Source organism: Candoia aspera, chromosome 10 (genome assembly GCF_035149785.1).
Source record: "Candoia aspera isolate rCanAsp1 chromosome 10, rCanAsp1.hap2, whole genome shotgun sequence".
NCBI lineage: Eukaryota > Metazoa > Chordata > Lepidosauria > Squamata > Boidae > Candoia > Candoia aspera.
In genome coordinates this window covers 20496086-20515633 of record NC_086162.1, presented here as the reverse complement: position 1 = coordinate 20515633, position 19548 = coordinate 20496086, and the positions used below count along the sequence as shown (strand labels likewise).

The 19548-nt window shown below is 43.9% G+C and overlaps 2 protein-coding genes across 4 annotated transcripts; one reads left to right on the top strand and one right to left on the bottom strand.

Annotated features, from left to right (window-relative positions):
- The first annotated feature begins 1761 nt into the window (after positions 1-1761).
- Positions 1762-8970, top strand: LOC134503321 (phospholipase A2 inhibitor LNF2-like). 3 transcript variants are annotated; one of them, XM_063312091.1, is made up of 6 exons: positions 1762-1844; positions 1953-2090; positions 3091-3207; positions 4905-5075; positions 6938-7078; positions 8671-8970. In XM_063312091.1, exons 2-6 carry the CDS (start codon positions 2042-2044, stop codon positions 8811-8813), a joined length of 621 nt encoding a protein of 206 aa, XP_063168161.1. In that variant the 5' UTR covers positions 1762-1844; positions 1953-2041; the 3' UTR covers positions 8814-8970. The 3 variants fall into 3 exon arrangements, with proteins under 3 accessions (XP_063168161.1, XP_063168162.1, XP_063168159.1); XM_063312092.1 differs by having other exon boundaries at positions 1806-1824; XM_063312089.1 differs by having other exon boundaries at positions 1806-2090.
- Positions 8971-11403: 2433 nt separating this feature from the next.
- LOC134503522 (phospholipase A2 inhibitor NAI-like) lies at positions 11404-19116 on the bottom strand. Its single transcript, XM_063312324.1, has 5 exons — positions 18971-19116; positions 17182-17298; positions 15865-16011; positions 12879-13049; positions 11404-11827 (listed from the first exon to the last, which is right to left on the bottom strand). Exons 1-5 carry the CDS (start codon positions 19029-19031, stop codon positions 11613-11615), a joined length of 711 nt encoding a protein of 236 aa, XP_063168394.1. The 5' UTR covers positions 19032-19116; the 3' UTR covers positions 11404-11612.
- Between the last annotated feature and the right edge of the window lie 432 nt (positions 19117-19548).

Genomic DNA, 19548 nt, shown 5'->3' with positions numbered 1-19548 from the left:
AGGACGTTCAGTTTGCCAGTTGAAACTATGGTTGAGTCTGTCCATGGGCTGGAACCTCTGCAAGCCAGCAACAAAGCTCAGAGAGCACCAAGGACTCCACAGTTCAACCCCGGGCTACAGATATATATTCACTTCTATTGAAATTGTTTTAATGTCTACAAGAGAATACAGAAATATCAATAGAAGAGAATGCCAACACTGGCGGGGTGTCAGGCTCTGCCTGCTACTGAATAAGACACAGACGCTAATTTAAAGAAATCAGGTTCTGAGTTTATTATTAGTATAGTGTATGCCTAGTTAAAGCTGAGAGTGGAGGGAGCGCGCCGGTGCGGGGTTTAAATAGCTCGCGCCGGTCAGCGCCCCTTCCTCATTGGTTAGGCAATCCCCGAACCCCGGATGTCTCGTTCGCTGGTGGGTGAGGGGTCGCGAGGCTTCTGCCGGTGCTCCGGGCGTCTGCGTAATCTTTCTCCTCCGGCCGGAGATGGCTTATCGCTGGGTGATAATCTTCGGCGATTCTTTGGAGAGTCCCGTGTGCGCTTTGGATCGGGCGTTGCCGGTGTCAGCCTTTGTTACCAGGTATCGTTTGATGGGATTTTTACTTAAAGTCGTTATGTCGTTGCCGGAGTTTTTATGCTTTTCTTTTGTTAGTCATTTACGTGTCCTTTGCCCCATTTCCCTGCATTGTTGTGAGTGTCGTTGTGCTGACGCAATCAGTACAACGGTGCTCATGACACGGGGCAAGCTACTGTATATAAACAGGGAGCAAACCCCACACTCACTCGCACTGATGATGTTACTTAGTAAGGTAATGAAACATCTATGAACAAACAACCCAGCTCAGAGAACACCAAGAACTTCACAGTTCAACCCTGAGCTACAGACATTCTCTTCTAGAAAAAGGTTAATATGACTAGAATGATTGTTGTCCAAGGATGAGTATCACTCTCTGGCTTGGCTTGCAATGACTAGAGGAAGTTCTTCAAATCCTTTGGAACTATCTGGGGCTATGGAAAGAGACAAATGGCATCTCGCCTCTGTCCTAAGGTTAAGCGTGATAATAAACTGGCAATCTGCGTATGCCTGGGGGAGCAAGGGAAGAGATTTACGAATACCAAGACAAGAGTACTTCACTCTACTTTGAAGTGAGATCTGCAACACAATGTGGTCCTTGCCAGATGATTCCTGGATGAGCAGCCTCTGTGATAGATGAAGCACCTGAGAACAAACCAAGAAAAATCTTAGGTAGGGACAGGGAGTTGCTGAAATAATATTGACAACTATTGTGATGTAGTGGGCAAGAAGGTGATCTAAAAGCCAGGAGTCCCAGGTTCTAGCTGACCCTCAGCTGCAGAAGCTCCCTGGGGGACCTTCGGCCCGTCCCTCTTTTTCAGCCTCACCAATCTTACAGGATTGTTGTTGTGGAGGGAAAAACAGGAGGAGGGGGCACTGTGTATGCCTCCTTAAGCTCCTGGATGAAAGGTGGGATCTGTCCAGATGGATGGATGGATGAATCAGCCATGTTGTCCTTGTCCGGTCCTGACCTTTGGGCCGTTCATCCCCCCGAGTCCTCGCTTATGTTCCTTTGAGCCTGGAACTGTTTGACTAATCATCGTGCCTCTCTGGTTACTGACCTCCAGCCTGTTGTTTCTTTCATTTGTCCCAGGACTGAACTGAACTGCTACTTGGCAGGTTGACTTGGTGGCTGTTATTGGACTTTGCTTCTAGTGGAGGTAAACAGGTAAGATCCAATGTGGCGTGCCAACGACGGTAAAGAATAAAAGTGTTCACAAGGCTAGGTCCTCAGCACTGCAGATTTTCCAGATGGTCAGCTAAGTTGAAACGATGTTGGTCAAGTCAACTTTGTGTTTGCCTTTGGATTTGTAGGCTAGACACAAACTACGGGGAGGGGTTTCCCAGTTTTAAACTCCTTGTGTTTTTTCCATATTCTGTAGTTTCTCTGGTGACAGCAGAATCCAGGACTTGGCTGAATTCTACATATCCAATCCAGCTCTGATCCTTACCAGAGAAGGCAACTTGAGCCATGAAATCCCTACAGACCATCTGTCTTCTTTTCATTTTTATAGCTGGAGGTAAGGAGCTGGTACTGCAGAATGTCCTGAGGCAAACAGGTTCCAAGTCTTCTATTGCCCTTGCTTTTACCCTTGGGTCAGCCTTGCTTTCAATCTTCTCAACTTATCCATGCTCAACAGTAGACATCAAGACATTTGCTTGGATGTGAGCAGAAATTTATGTAATCATCTGGAAGCAGGGATGCAGATGGTGTGCAGGCTTCTACCCGAACTCAGGCAAACCTCAATTCTCTATAGCTCCTGCCACTCAGTGTTGAAAAGTTGGAAACCTTGAGGAGCAGGAATTTTGTGTAAGGACCCATCCTTCCTGCTCATGTTATCACATCCAGTTCAGGCTTAATACCCAAGTAAGTTTTACCTTTCAAGACTCTGCTGCAGCATGATGACTGATAACTATCGCCTAATATTTCCCATTTATTTGAATTGTACTGGACACAATTAGCTGGGAGGTTAGATGTACGATTTTGCTACAAGTGAGTTGGTTCGAAAAGGATTAAGGTAGAAGAACATTGCCTGGGGCTGTGACCAGATCCTCTGGGTAAGTTTACTCTAGTTAGCTGTTTCCACTGGTTTCTCTTCCACTTCTGAGCCCAATGTAATTGTTACCATTGTCTTGTAAACCCCTAGAAAGAGATGAAGAACATTACAGCCTATTTGATGCCACTGCTTCATTTGTCTTATTCCTGTACACCTGAATGGGGGCAAGTGATGCCATGTCCATTGTGTCATTGTGCTAATGATGCAAATTATGCACTCGAATTCTTAACTCGACATGACTTCATGATTGGACTGCTGCAGTGAAGTCATGATGTGAGTGGTGTCATCATGGCTTCTACCAGACCTAAACTCTCTTTTGTCCTCTCTGGGTTGCCACCATTCTATGTGGCTCTTCAGTAATTTGATTCAGCACAAACTGATGAGCCTTGACATTTCAAAGTAATGGGGAAGAATCAGAGAACATATATAATTAGGCACGTTCTTTATTTTTTCTGCTTTTTAGGAAACTCTCTCAGCTGTGAAACTTGTTTGCACTATGGCAAGAAGTGTAACGGTTATCCGACAGAATGCGTATCTCCAGAAGAGCAGTGTGGCAAGATCCTGCTAGAAATCTCAGAAGGTAAAAGCACAGGCATCACTCCACTCATTTCCTTCCAATAAACACAAATCTTTTCTAGGTTCCCATTTTTTGGCTAAATAACTTTCTCAAGCTTAGTTTGACCTGGTCACCACCTGTACTTGTTCATAGAATTTTCTCGGCTACAGCACAGAAGAGTTTGCTCTGGCTTCCTTTGTGGATGTTTCTCTTTTCTTTTCCATTCTAACCTAGAACCCAGGGGTTTCCTGGTGGCTGTTGTCCCCCATATTAGCCAGGCCACGTGGCCAAGGTTGATTGAGTGCTGCTCCCTGCTGGTGGCTCTCCCGGCTCATTCTGGCTTAAACTAATCTGCCAGGAGCATCTTCTGTCCTCTGAAAACCATTCCCCACCATTTGGTGAAAAAGAGATTCTTTTGGAATTTGCAAAGAAGATACCGAAGAAATCCTCATGGGTAGTATGCTGGTTTCTCGTTCTGACCTTGGGAACAAGGTGACTGAGATACGAACGAGGGTCATGTCCTTCATTGTACAATCCTCTTTCCGATAGCCTGCAGCTTCCCTGACATCCCCTAAATTTATGTAGCTTTAGCATAAAGAAGGCATTGGGGGCTCCCCTACCGAGTTTTACAGATTGGGGTGTGAATTAAATGAATTCTAATGTACTTAGGGGGCAAGGAAGAGGAACAATAATGCCTCAGAAATGAAACCTTCTTTGCACCTGCCAGATCTGAACCAAAATAATGGGGGGGGGGGGAGTACAATAAAATAGTACAGCAGTACAAATTCTCTTCTGTGGTACGATAACCTGGGCAGAGAAGCAATTACTTCCCCAAATCTGTGTAACAGAGGAAGGACACTGAGTCTGACCCTCTTGGTCTGGGAAACTGATTTACTAATTATAGCTTGAGTGCACACAATGAAGTAATCTAAATTGGCCACGGGCTTGTAGTTGTATTTGTTCACATGCTCGGTGGGAGTTTGCTTTCTCGTGGCTTAACGTCTTGGCAGACTCAAGCCATTTACCGGCACAATTCAATAAAGCGATTAATGGTGTTGTGTGAATATAATCTGTGCAGTGACTGGGCTGAGCACGAATGCCTTCATTACCGATTCATAACTTCTTAATAAGAAGAAAATAGGCCTTGTCTGCTACATGATGAGAGGTGTCTGCTGAAGAATGGCAGGGGGAGACGAGTAACATCACATGCATGAGGACATCCCTTGCATTCCTGGGATGTTTTGAAATGCTCCTTCCTAGGGCTTTTATCTGTTATAGGTAAAGGTAAAGGTTTCCCGTGACATTAAGTCCAGTCGTGTCCGACTCTAGGGGGCGGTGCTCATCTCCATTTCAAAGCCGAAGAGCCGGCGTTTGTCCGTAGACACTTCCGTGGTCATGTGGCCGGCATGACTACACGGAACGCCGTTACCTGCCCGCCAAAGCGGTACCTATTGATCTACTCACATTTGCATGTTTTCAAACTGCTAGGTTGGCAGGAGCTGGGACTAGCAACAGGAGCTCACCCCGTCACGCGGATTCGAACCGCTGACCTTCCGATCAGCAAGTTCAGAAGCTCAGCGGTTTAACCCGCAGCACCACCGCGTCCCATTTATCTGTTATACTCCTTGCTAAATCTGATAACAGCCTTACGGAGGGGCATTTTCAAAATTCCACAAGTCCTCCAAATTAACATCCTCTTCCTTTTTTTCTCGTCCTCACAGCACCAATTTCACTGACTTTCGTGAGTAAGAACTGTTTCTCACCCAGCATCTGTGAACTTGGCCAGATTGACATAAATGTTGGGAATACATGGTATATCAGAGCACGAATAAATTGCTGTGAAAAAGATCAGTGTGAAGAAAACAGAATTCCTGAAAAACACACACTCTCTGGTATGTTTTGTTCAGGAGGTCAAGAAACTTGATCTCCCAACCCCCTCCCTATTTCAGAGGGTCTCGTCTTGTCTCATCTCATTTCGTGTCAGAAGTCCAGGAAATAGAAAGGGGGAAAGTATTAATTAAAAGTTAAAAAGTTAAAAACATTTAACAAAAATATAAAATTTATATAACTCTAGCCCAAATTTCCGAGGGTAATATTGGTGGGCAACCTGACATGATTCCTGACTTTCTCCCTGCCCTGTCAGTATCCTCCCATCACTGTCTAACAATATACGCTGATCTTGTCCTGTCAACGTCCTTGAGGACAATCTTTTATGGATTTCTTTTAAAAATATCCAATTTGTCAATGTTGTGCAAACAAACCTAATGTTGGTATCAGTTTAATGAGTTCAGCTTCTCACGTTGGTCTTAAACGTAAGATTTACTATTGCAAAAGAACACCAGCCCAAGGAAATAACTGATTTTGCAAATTAACTGAACCTGCAGAGATGGTGAAGCAGACCACTTTGGTCAGAGAAAAAATGATAAAGCCTTTTGTAAAAGACTGAAACCTTATATGGACTTTTGCTGAAAGGAGAGAAAAGCAAATTGATGATGTGGGAATTAAAAGTGAGACAAAGAGGTTGGAAAAACGTTAAAGATGACAATTACTCAATAGAAGGAAGGGCAACCTTCCTTCGATTGTATGTTTTTTTCCCCATCCTTTCCTTCTTCAATTTCTTTCATGTATCTCTATTTCTTATTTTCTATCTTTGTTCTTGTTTGTTTTGTACATTTTACGACAGTACATTGAAAAATCATTTTATGTATGTATGTATCAAAGAACAGCAGGCCATGGTAAGCCTCAATTTGCAAACCTAAGGATGAAACAGAAAAGAAGCAGAAGGTTGTCCTGGAGGATATGTTTTCAATGAGGAGGGTTTATAGCTCAGCCATGCTTTCTGGTTGGGGGTGTTTTGACTCTTGACATATGCAAATTTTCTGTAACTTTTTAGAAGCTTTGGAAGTGTCATCTTTTCTTACTTGTAATGCAGCATTTCTTACGTTTCTCCTTAGCCTACCCTCCTTCCAAAAATCCTTTACGCTTTGCTCAGGTTTTGCTCCAGGGTTGAGGCCTGGCATTCATCAGTTGACCAGACTCGCCACTGCTGCAACTTGCCAACTCTGAAACTGATAAGGAGGGGAGAGGCTTTAATTTCATTAAAGACCTTCTGGACCTTCTGCAAGAACTAAAAGTGCTCAAGCAGAGTTGGAGCAGCACAAAGGACTTCACTGAGTTTCATAATGAGCTTCATAATGGCCTTTCCAGTTCATTTCAGGGCCAACTGCTACACAGGCCTACTCCTTACACCCATTTGTATGCAAATCCTGGGAGGTTCCACTGATGTTCTCCATGATGATCTGTCCCTAACTGGTCCTTCAGCTCTTCCAACAGTGCCCCCACCGCCACTGTAACTAAGTCCATCCCCCTTGCTGCTGTTCATCCTCTTCTTCTCGTTCCTTCCACCTTTCCCAGCATTACAGCCTTCTCCAGAGAGGTGGGTCCTCACATCATATGTCCAAAGTGGGATAATTTGAGCCTGGTCATTTGTGCCTCGATGGCGCTCAGTTAGGAGATCCGGCTCTTCCCACTCCCCACCTCCAACCATTCCTGCCATGAGCAGGAATGTCAGAGGAGAGAAATTGTATTTGGTTAATGTTTTGGTAAGGGTATTTCAAAGTTTACAAAGCACAGTAAATGCATGCCATTTTGAAAAAAGGAGCAGGAGAGTCCACCAAACTCACAGATCCTTGGCATGGATGCAGGGATGAATTTTCTGCTGATCTTTCACTCCCTCCCTCTTTTTTTTTTTTAGGATCAACCCTCCTCCCCCCAAATGGGTTCCGTTGTTCTGGAGGTTTTGGTCTTTTTACTGATAATGGCATTAAACATGAAGTTGACTGCAGAGGACCTGAAGATAAGTGCCTTAATCTCGTGGGACAACGAGACAGTCATTGTAAGTTTTTAAATTTAAATTTATTGTGGGTGGCAGCAATCATGCAAGGCAGGATGCCATCAGTGGAAGATTTACAGGCAAATACTCAGAGCCCTCCAAAGCAGAATAGAAATGGACCCCAAGAAGGGCCCAGCTCATTTGCAATATTTGGTAGCAGGAGAAATAATAAAGATGCTTTTCTAAGGTGCAAAGGCAACAGCCACTAAGTCCAAAGTCTACAGTTCCACCACTATGTGTGGCATTCATTTGTGTAATGATGACATCTCTTGACAAGGTGGCTATAAAGAGTATGAAGCCAGGGTGGGAGAGTGTGTTCACCCAACGTGTTTAATGTGGCAACTGGGCACGGGGGTGTTGCGTAATACCTTGAACCAAGGGACCGATGCTGACATGAGCCCCTCAGCCAATAAGAGAGCTGATCCCGTTTTAACCTGATCAGGCTTAGCAGAACTAGTGGATGTGGCTGCTGGGATCCCACTGGCCTGTTCAGAATATCGTGTGAGTGTAGGCTTCATCCGATGATCAGTGCTTCACACCAGTTTCAATCCAGCCAGATGTGCTGCAGGATCAAAGATTCCCCTGGGTCAAGAGGGTGGTCACGGAGGTGCGGTTGAAGCTCTACCTGGTTTTCTTCTCTTTTTGCGACACACATAAAAAAGAGGCGGAGCTTTGATCTCACTATTGTGGCCAGCATCTCAAATTTTTCAGTCATGGTGTCATTTCCTGAATCCAGCCTTTGGGAACCAGAGCAAACCTCAAAGTCTGACAAAAGAGATTGATGCCATGGCAGAGATCAATTGGAAACCAAAGACTGTCAAGATTTTGGTTCTGACCATCCACCAAGATTTTTATGTAGATGTTTCATTCAAAATCTGCTTATTAAGTTGGGCGCAAGCCAACAATAGAATACTGAATTCTGGCAGAGCAAGACTGATCTGAGTTACTTTGATCAGTATTAGCCAGTTCAATTTTCCCTAATCTCCAAACCAAACACTGGTTTGAATGCTTGTGTAGAGTGCACATAAAAAGGGATGGGGTTCCGTTGCATGATCACGCATGCCATCTTGATTTTTTTGACCATGCTTTTGAATGCTTCTGAGCTCGTTAATGAATTAACCCATTTCTCTGGGGCTGTGCATACCTTGAGCAGTAAAGGGAGTGCATGGTCTTAGTTCACTAAGAAGTAAGAATAATGAACTGAGCTTAAAACTATCCCAGTTTAGTATGCAATGGAAGTGCAGTTGCAAGGCTGGCAGCTGAACTTGGAAAGGACGTGGTGAGAACACAGCCAGTCAGTACACAGTACACAGCAAAAGATGACACTCAAAGTATCACTGGCAAACATGATCCGTCTCTGGTACACGGCCATCCCAATTCCCATCCGTTTGGGAAAGGGAGAACCTCCCAAGGAATCTTGGATGGGCGATCATCTTCAATTGGCTTCCGTAAAAAGACCTTGGGGTCTTGGAATCTTAGAATCTGCAAACATCCCCAGAAGCTAACTTGTGGGGAACTTGATTAGTGACTTTACTAGAGTAAGAGAAGAACTCCTACAGGTTTGCCTGACACATATCTTGCTGTTTTTTCTACAGATGAAAACATCATTTATAATATCGGAGGCTGTGTTTCTTCCTGTCCCTTGGTGACTTTGAATGATACAGCCCATAAAGGACATACAAATTATCTGATGAAGCTTGAATGTAGGGATGCAACCAAACTGGAATCCCCTAATTAATACTGTAATCGTTTTGGAACCTGAATGCCAGCAATTCCATGAGATAGAGCCTGCCTCATCGAAACGACTCTGAATGGAAACTTACATTTTTAAGTTGTGATGCTTCCTGCTGATTAAGTCCTAAAAATAAATAAATAAATGAGCAAGTCAAAGTGTAGGATTGGGTTGTTTGTTTTTTGTCTTTGTTTTTTGCTTTATTTTAGCTATGGCTTCCTTCCCAAAGAAAGTTTTGGGATTGGAATGGTTATATGAAAGCTAGTCTTGGATGAAGACATTAATTTCATTTCTTTTATTCATTTGGTAGATTTCTATCATGCTTTCCTGTGGAACAGTGTTTCTCAGCCTTAGCGACTGTCAGATGTGTGGGCTTCAACTCCCAGTTGGCTGGCTGTAATGAATGCCTATGCTAAAACACCATCAGACTCATGAGCAGATTCACAAAGATATCTGATTTATTAAAGAATAGTATGCAGGATCACAGAGAAAGCTGAGAATGGAAAAAGCACGCCAAAAGCAAACTAAAAACCCCTCCGGTGCAAAGGAGATCCCTCCCCCCGTAGAATCTTCCCAAGTTCACAATCCCTGGTGCTCCCAACGGCTTCTGCTGGTCTGCGGGAAAAGTCCTTGAACACAGAACTTAACCCAAACACATTCCATTGAAACGAACCTAGACACAGAGCTTGGCACAAGGTTTCACAGCAGCTCCCTCCCAACAGAAACACGCGTCAGCACCATGGCATGTGAAACGTTACGATGTACAATGCACATTGAAACAGTGAACACGACACTGGCTGGGGAATTCTGGGAGCTGTAGTCCACACATCTGAAAGTTGCCAAGGCTGACAAACACTGCTCTGCTGTATCTAACATGAGGTCAGACTGGGAGGGGAGGAGAAAATACAAGATAAAGGATGTCAGGGCTCTCCATATCACACCAGTCAGTGAAGAACTTGGTTAGCAACGCCTGGAGGAAACACAATCTTTATACAATAAGTGACATTCATCAACATGCATCACCCAAGCACTCACGCACAGACAACCTATTTCCAGCAGTGATGAAACAGGTTTTACTGGCTCCCAGTTACCCATAAAAGATTTGATTTTTTAAATTTATTTATTCAATCAATTTATATGGCTGCCCATCACAAAGACATACTCTGGGTAGCTCACAACATTAAAATAAGTAACATATATATATAAAGATACAAAAATAAAACAAAGAATAAAACACACAGCAGCCAGAAAATCATAAAAACATCCCTCAATGTAACCAGAAATGGGCTCCATCACACACCTGGAGCCCCAGGTTCTGGCATAGAACTATGTTCAAGTCCCTGACCGTCTTTGCAACCACCATTTTCTGAGAACAGTCCAACACAGTATCTACCTAACCTCTGAGCAAGTTAGAGGCCTCTACAGAGTCCTTCTGGGAGAAAATCGTGGATACAAGATCGACTTAGGGAGGACAAGGATCCTTTCCTAAGGAACTTGGGGAACGAATCAGGAAATATGAGGTAGTACACACTCCATTTCTTTTTATATCATCAGCTTCTAGAGCTCACTCCATCGGCATGGGTGTCCAGGGAAGGGGGTCAAATGATGATGCCAGCATGACGACATAGGAATGCCACAACTCATATACTTGCACTGGAAATCAAGACACAAGTATATAATGGTAGCATTTGCATGATGACATCGTCACCCACGTTGTCATTTTGACACCATTGGGGTTTGCTGCAGATGCAACCATAGGCTATCCAGCTGGAGAAATGCTCTCCTGTCATTGCTGCTTCTCCTTCCCCTTGATGTCTCTACTTGGCACCATTGCCAATTTGTGTCTGACTTTTGTCATGCCATGCCATGTGCTAAATATAGGCCTACATAGTTGGAGCCACCATCAGCCCAGGGCAACTGCTGATCTTTCTTGCAAATAGCTCAGCCTTCCTTGAGGTTTTAGTAAAAGAGAACTGGCTTATCTCAACTGCCCACCTTATTGTAATCTAGTTATTTGTATGTCCAGAAACAATAACACTAAGTTCATGGGCATGGAAAAAGTAATCAATATTCTCCTACCAGATATGGTGATGCTTCAGGTTCTTGTGTAAAGCTGGCTAGAATGTGGATGCAGAGATGATAGAGAGAGAGAGAGAGAGAGAGAGAGAGATCACACCGTTCTATATCCATATGGGATTGGTTAACTGTTTTTCTTGTCTAACAGATGATCTCTTGAATATGCACAGAGAACATGGGTAAGCTTCAGATCACCTGCTTATTGAGTTAACTCATATTTTGCATTTGTTCAGAACATGGAAGCTTAAATTAACCACACTGGCTGAGCTTTCACAACCCACTGAGATACATCAAAACTAGCCAAGATTAGCCATGAACATGTTACACAAACGCCATTGCTAAGTCTTTTCTGACCTGGTTAAGTACAGTATCTGCTCCAAACACAGCCAAATTGTATGAGCTGCTGTCCACCAGAATCGCCTCACCAGAAAAAGAGGTTTCGGTGACTGATCACCTTCTAAACCATGCAGCCTGCAATGCTTCCTTTATCCACCATGGGTCAATATTTGTTTCCCTTAATCACTGTTTTATAATAGCAACTGAGTCCCACCTTGTTTTGATCCTTCTGGAGGGCCACAAGGGCGCAAAAGAAATGACCATTTATATATTTTTATATCATCTGAATTCTTCATATTCTATAAAAACTACAATCTGCATAAGGCTTAAGGGCCAAAGAAATTGACAAGGAGAAAGTGTCTCAAGCAGGATTCAGGTGCTGGAGGGAAATCATCAAGCGAGGATCTCAACAAATAAGAATCCAGCAAACACCAGTAGGAAGGATCCATGTGATTGCACAGCTGTTGCGTTCTCAGGGGCTGGCTTGCAGCTTCCTGCACCCATTAGAAACAGCGTGCCGAAGTAGACAGATCCCTCATGAAATGCCTCACAGAACGCTTGGTTGACGCAGCCCTTGAAGGCAAACTCTCTCGTGGAGATTGGCTCATCTGTGGAGACAATTACAAAAGGCAGCCTTCAGATTTTTTCCCCCCAGACTAGCCAACCATCCTGGAATTCCCAGCCGTTCCACATCCTGCCTGCTGTGACATTATTATTGAAATTAATTTATAGAGCTGGCAGGATGACTCCCCATGTCTTTGATAGCCTGCCCCTTTCAGCATGTGCAGGTAAGCTTTGGAGAAGCTTCTGGGGGCTCCATGCCTGGCTTAGGGTGCACATACCCTTTTTCATGCCACAGGGGTTTCAGGTAGTGCTCGCTTAACGAACACAATTGGGCCTGGAATTTTGATTGCTAAGCAAAGCGGTCACTAAGTGAATCTGACCCAATTTTATGACCTTATTTACGGTGGCCATTAATCAAATCACTGTGGGCATTAAGCAAACCATATGGCTCTTAAATGAAGCATGCAGTTTCCCATTGATTTTGCTTGCCAGAAGCTGGCCAGGAAGGTCAAAAATGGTGATCATGTGACCACGGGATGCCGCAACAGTCATAAATGTGAACCTGTTGCCAAATGCCCAAATTGTGATCACATGACTGCGGGGACGCTGTGACAGTCGTAAATGGGGGGACTGGGCATAAGTTGTTTTTTCAGCACCGTCATAAGTCCGAACCATCACTAAACAAATGATTGTTAAGTGAGGACTGCCTGTATACACCTCTGGTGAAGGGATGCCTTTAGCTGACTTGGCCCAGAGCCACAGACAGCTTTGCGAGTGAAAGCCAGCACTATAAAGTGAGATTCACACTGAGTAATCACCCCAAATAATTAACCTTGTTTGACTCAAAGACCTGGGAATGCTGTGGCTGCATTCAGCAGCACAAAGTATACTTTGAGCAGTAGAGGAGCATGCCCAGAGCACCTGTTGGCAACTCCTTCACGCAGCCACATCTTCCTCTGGGATCGCACAGGCGTCCCCTGCAGCTGCAGCATGATCCTGGGGAAAACGGATTGTGGCATTGGCTAGGTCTGTGGGAGAGAGAGAAAAAGAAAGTAAGTGTGAAAAAGAAAGAAAAGGAGGAGAGAGATTAGTTACCTTTCGTTTCCAGGGTGCCAAATCCGCCCCAGTCGGCAAGTCCAGCTATCTCAAGGCAGTACGTCTGTTCTCCTCTGCAGTTAATGAACTCTTCCCAAAAGCAAAAAGTACTTCCTGTAGAAGAACAGCTTTTGCATTTCTTCCCATTCAGTGTTGTGTTGAGAGGTGGAACTGCATAAAATAAATGACACCATCATGCCCGAGTTGGAACAATACGGGGAAAATCATTTAGGTCTCTTGATCCCAACCTTGGCTTTGGTGAAGATACCTTTGCATAGCAAACTCTTGGCTGGCTCAACAGTGGTTTGGTGATTGAACTAGGAACCAGGAGACCATGATTTCCATTCCTGCTTCAGAGACAGAAGCTGAATTGGTGACCTTGGGGCAGTCCCTCTTTCTCAGCCCAACCCACCTCACAGGGCTGTTATTGTGGGAAAGATAGGAAGAGGGAACATGATGTACACTGCCATTATATACAAAATAAAGGTGGGATATAAATCAAATAAATAATAATCCCATGCATTTTAGTAGTCGTAGTTATTTTGCAGCCCTTGCTTAATGGTCTGGAGCTTTGCAAATTATTCTGTTTCTTTTATTTTGCTGGGCTTGTAAACTGCTCCAATTAAAGCCAACGCTGAGTGGCATACATCTAGGGTTACCAGATATCCAAAAAGGAGGACACAGACATTTGGGAAGGAGGACAAATGAGAGGAAAAGGAGGACACACTGTTTCACTGTCTTGGCATCTGCGACAAAAATTGCAGCAAAAACTGCAAAAAAAAACAACTTAGGCCTACACGTATATGAAATTACAGCATCAGAAAGACTGGTTTTTCGATCGCAATATTTTTCCAACAAGTCTTTGTTTTCAAGAACATATGTTAGCAATAACAGAGAATTGATGATGACACGCTCTTCAAACTTCACCATAGAAATGTATGATCAGTTATGTGATCTACAAACTGCAGGGTTCATAGGTTTGAAGGGCTGGATTGAAGCCGATTGCTAGAATCAGGAAATAAATTAAACAAAGTCAATCTAGGCTGTCAAGTCTGCCCACCAACAACCAGGGAAAGAAAGAAGCAGACAATTTACAAGGTCACAATACAGGAAAGTTTGAATGACTACTGTTGTGAAAACAGTCGGGGGGGGGGGGCTAAAAAAAAACACTCAAAAAGCCAGGCAATGTTTTAGTTTTAGGCTATGCCGGACGGATAGAGAACATGAAAACAAAAAGGAGGGCAGTCCTCCTTTTGTCGGACATCTGGTAACCCTACATACGTTCCAATCTTTATCAGATTGGTTAAAGCATACAATAAAATCACAGAGCCACAATTCCTAAATGCAGTAATAGATAGAAATAGAAGGCAACACATACACTTGGAATCTAGTCCATTCCACAACCACCAAACAAAAGAACTTGTACTGCTAGAGGGAGCAGATTTCACCGTTCCATCTCCCAAGGCCTGATGAAATAGCCATGTTTTAACGATCCTCCTAAAAACTAGGAGGGATGGGGCCATTTGAGTATTTGTGGAAGTGCTGTTCCATAGAATAGGGACAATAGTTGGAAAGATTTGCTTCCGTGATCCTGAAAACGGTAGTCCCATTCAGATGTTTACATTCTATCTCTATCGCATGGGAGTTGACTTCTGGACAAAGAAAATAGACTTCCAAACAAAGGACTTAATGGTCAACATTGGGAACACCAGTACTATATATGGCTCCAACTCTTCAATGGCTTGCAGAATTGTTGATGAATATAGATCCAGCATGGATGATTGTAGTGAATTGTGGCTTCACCTTATTGATGTACGTATGTCTGTAAATATAAGTCTTGCATGTTGTGGTTGTTTTTTTAAAGAAAATGGCAGCCCCTGAGTATGAGATACAGAATGAGCCCACCCTATTAGATCTTACTGGATGGGTAAATACTACTGGGAAAAGTCAGTCCTGCAAATATCCAGATCCTGAACCATGCAAGGCTTTAATGGTGACAATCAGCATTGTTTAGACCAGTATTTCCCAACCTTGCTCACAGTCACCCATGCCTTAGTCACCTCCCATTTGGATTACTGCAATGTGCTCTACATGGGGCTGCCCTTGAAGACCATCTGGAAGCTGCAACTGCTCCAGAATGCAGGGACATGCATAGTTTTGGGTGTCTCGCAGTTCACCTGAGTAACACCTCTGCTGGGTGAACTGCACTGGCTTCCATTTGCTTTCTGGGTGCAATTCAAGGTGCTGGTTATCACCTTTAAACCCCCAAATAGCACAGGACCAGGTTACTTGTCAGACTGCCTCTTCCTGAGGGTATCTGCCCATCCTACTAGGTTAGATAGGGTGAGGGCGCTCCAGGTCCCTTCCCTTATATGTTGCTGTCTGATGGAACCTCAAAAGTGTGCCTTCTCAGGGGCTGCCCCAGCCCCTTGGAACAGCCTCCCACTGAAGATCAGAGGGATCCCTACCCTTTTAGCCTTCCGGAGGGCTGCAAGGACATGGCTCTTCCCTCGAGCATTGGACTAGGATGCGGGGAGGGGGGGGGGCAGAGTTGTAAGGATGTTTGGTTTGGTGCCTGGGAGGAAGGGTATGTTTTTAACTATGTTTTCTGGATTGTTGTGAGCCACCTAGAGTCACTGTAAGAGCTAGGCGGCCATATAAGTCCTATAAACAAACAAACAAAGCTGGGCAACCTAGAGATGTGTGGATTTCAACTCTAGGAATTCTTAGCAATGGCCATACTGGCTGGGGAATTCTGAGCAGTGAAGTCCACGCATCTTAAAGTTACCCCGGTTGGGAAACACTGTGTAATACTTTTCCTAATAGTTTATATCTTACTTTTGCATAAAGTATTTTAGTGTATTTGTTGCCCTTATTCTTTGGAATGGCACATGGTTCTGGCCACAGACTGCAATGGAGATTTTCAAACGTTAATAATGCAGTGATAATCAGGAAGAAAGATGGAATTAGAGAATGGCATACATACAGGGGGGCAAACTCCTCAGGCAACTAAGACCATGGCAACAGGTCAGCCTGGATGAGACGGTTCCTACTGCACCAAGGTTAAGAATGGTGACGTTTGTATTGCAGCTACTAGATTGGACACAGGCTTTTCTTGTCAGAAATTTTCCTCCTGTGATTATCAAGGACAGAGAAATGTTTCAATTCTATAGGGTAGCCATGAGGCTGACCAGCTGTAGCTAGAGACACCTTCCACCCTATCCAAAAGACACAACAGCAAAATAAAACACCAGATCAGAAAGCTTGGTGTCAATGGAACATAGTGCCAATGTAGGAGTGGGGCTGAGTTAGCCTAGGCCAGTGTTTCTCAACCTTAGCAACTTTAAGAAGTGTGGACTTCAATTCCCAGAATTCCCCAGCTGGCATGCTGGCTGGGGAATTCTGGGAGTTGAAGTCTACACTTCTTTAAAGTTGCCAAGGTTGAGAAACACTGGCCTAGGGTGGCAAAAAAAACAGGAGTTTGGTAGATGGTTAAGGCATTTTTTGGAGAGAGTATAGCTACAGTGACCATATTTCTTGGAAAAAAATAAAGGATAAACCTGTAAAAAGGGCAAATCTGAAAGAGGCTCACAAGGATAATAATAATAATAATAATAATAATAATAATAATAATAATAATAATAATAATAGCAGCTTATGTTTATAATTTTGCTTTACAAAAGAAAATTCAACAGCAAAACCAAGAAATGGTCTTTTAATATAAATTTACACATACTGTTGGATTTTTAGATATTTCCTTTACCAAAAAAAGCACATTCTAATAGAAATATCTAAAAATCCAACAGTATGTGTAAATTTATATTAAAAGACCATTTGATTTCCATATTTTCACACAGATGTGAAAAACTGTGCATTAAGCAGTACCATTTGTAGGCTAAAAATTAAAAGTTTGGCTTAAAACATTGGAAGGTCCCAGAAGAAAACTTGGACATTTTAAGGCGGGATGAAGAAAAGATGGAGGTGCAAATGGGGAAAGCTCTCTGTGTAATGTTAAGATATGTACATACGTGAAATCTTAAGGTAAGATGGCTGCAGTCTCAAAAGGTTACCAACCTGGTGAGATTTGAAGTCATTTTTTGCTAAAGGGTGAGGTGGGGGTAGAAAACTTGGGAGATTGCAGGATGGCCCCTAATGCCATAGGCTGCTCATGCCACCTCCAGATACATTCATGAAAATCTGGCTGAGGTTCCAGTTGAACAATGTTCTGCAGAGGTGTTGGTAGGAGAGACTAATGTAGCCATGCTGCAGGGGGGAGACATCTATAGTGGTCTTGAGTGCTTACCTCTGCTGTTTGATGATTGGAAAGTCCCACACCGGTCTAAGAAAGCATAACAAGTTTGTATCGGCCCAGAACAATCAGGCTCAGAAAGTTTACAAACCTCACACCTCAGTGACATACCTAAAGGCAAAAGATGGGGCAGAGGTTGAGTGATTCATCCATCAGATTTTTTTCTTTTTGTGTTTCTTGGCCCGTGTTAAAATTAGGGTTGCTGCAATTTTTCATCTCAAAAACCCAGGAATGCAACCTACGGAATGTGATGACCCTTGGCTGTTTCCCAAGGAAGCACATCTGCAATGGGAGAGTTTGGGGCTAGATTCCCACAACAAGCTTATCTTGATTACAGGGTTCACAAACTCCACTGAGCAATACAGGCTGTACACCATGCAAAGCCATGCCCACACATCTACACCAATCACCCCTAGCCAACTCCAGCGGCTTCGGAACGGCAGGCGAAAGTTTTACTTTTATCTTTATTATTTTCACCTTTGCCACAGCAAGAAAACAGCCGAGAAGCCAGGAGGTGAAATCGGTAGAGACCGCGTGTGTAGCCTAGTGCTCTAGGCACTTCTGCTGCCCGCTTCATTTCTATTAACCTAACTTAGCATGCTGTGCAAATGCATCTCTTAGGTCTTTATGAGAGCTGGTTAAGCATCTTGCAGAAATGGAGCTGGGCTCTGTTACTGAACTAACTCATGTCCTGGTTTCACGTACTCGGTTGAAAAATATGCTAATCAAGCAGGCTTCATTTGCATAGCACACCAAGCAACACACACACACATGCACTAACCAAGGCTAAAACTAATTGGCCCCTTGTGCAAATATAGCCACACTGCCTTTGACAGACCTAACTGAGCATTGTGAATTCAGCTATTAAGTGCCAAAGGTTATTCAGCAAAAAAAAAAAAAAAAAAGCTAGGGTTGTGAGCTGTGAATAATTTGACCTCAAAGCTTAAAGCAGGAATGGAGGCCAGATCTGTGTTTCTGCCCATCCTTGAAGATCAGAGACGGTTTGCTCTGGGTCCCATCCATTACACAATGTCATCTGATGATATCCAGGAAGCGTGGCTTCCTTGTCCTAGCACCTGCCCTCTGGAACACCTTCCCACCCTTAGATTCAAATAGAGCCAGCCTTGTTCTCCTTTAAACAAGATCTGGCTCTTTCTCCAAGCCTTGGGCTAGGGGAGATGCACCTAGGAAGCCCACACATAGGAGACAAATGTCTCCTCTCATTGTTGCTCCCGTACGTGCAGCATGTAGAGATGGACTATCCCTATGCCCAGAGGCAGCACCTAGACCTCAAGATCTGAAGGCACTGCTAGACTTGTCCTACAGGAACTGGCCGATGCCTCTTCACCCCTTCCCTTTGCAAACTTTGGGACAACCTGCAACTTGCTGTGAAAGCAGAACAAATGTCACCCTTTGGGGCAGAGAAACAAATGGTTGCCCCAAATAGCAGGGCATTCAGCAAGTTTGATAGCATAGCAGGCATAGAAAGAGATGGTTCTTCAGAAGGAAGAGGAGACACTCATAGCTTGGGATGTTTCTCCTTTTTTGGATTAATTCATCCTCCTTTTAAAAAGATGTGTCAAAGTGGTCCTCAGATGGGAGGGCTCAGAACAGTGTTTCTCAACCTTAGCAACTTTAAGATGTGTGGACTTCAACTCCCAGCATTCCCCAGCCAGCATGGCTGGCTGGGGAATGCTGGGAGTTGAAGTCCACACATCTTAAAGTTGCTAAGGTTGAGAAACATTGGCTTAGAAGGATGCTTCAGTGCAGGACTTTTCCTTACTTTCATATACCAGGTATAGCAATGTTCCAATAATGCAGCAGCACAAGGTAAGAGAAGGCATTGGAGATGGGTGATTCCAGTGGCTTTGGTGTTTGCTCAGGGAAGGTTACTTGACGGTCAATCACTAGGCTGCCAGACAGGGTAAATTTGGCTTTTTCTCCTCCTCAAAAGAAAGGAAAGATAATGTAAATGAGACAGCCCTTGGACTTAATGTCTACTTGGAATCCAGTAAGAAACACCAGACTAGAGAATGCAGCTACACCTGACAAGGTTGAGGAAAGTAGGGGAAGGGGAAGACAGGTGGATGGACTGGTTGAAAAAAACAATCAAGACTGCCCTTGGAAGAACTACAATATTGGTCATCACAGGAGAGAGGTGGAACTGGCGAGGGTTTGTCCATGCAGCTACCAGCAGTTAATTAGTTAATTAGGTGGCCCCATGCCACCTAACCAAGGACAGTGTCTTGACATAGAGTTCCGGTGAAGGGAAATGGTGGCAGGTCGGCCATTGTAGGAGCTCGAGAGATTTAATAACTACAACGCGGAGCGACTGGTGGTCCTGCGGAGTTGGAGCGACAG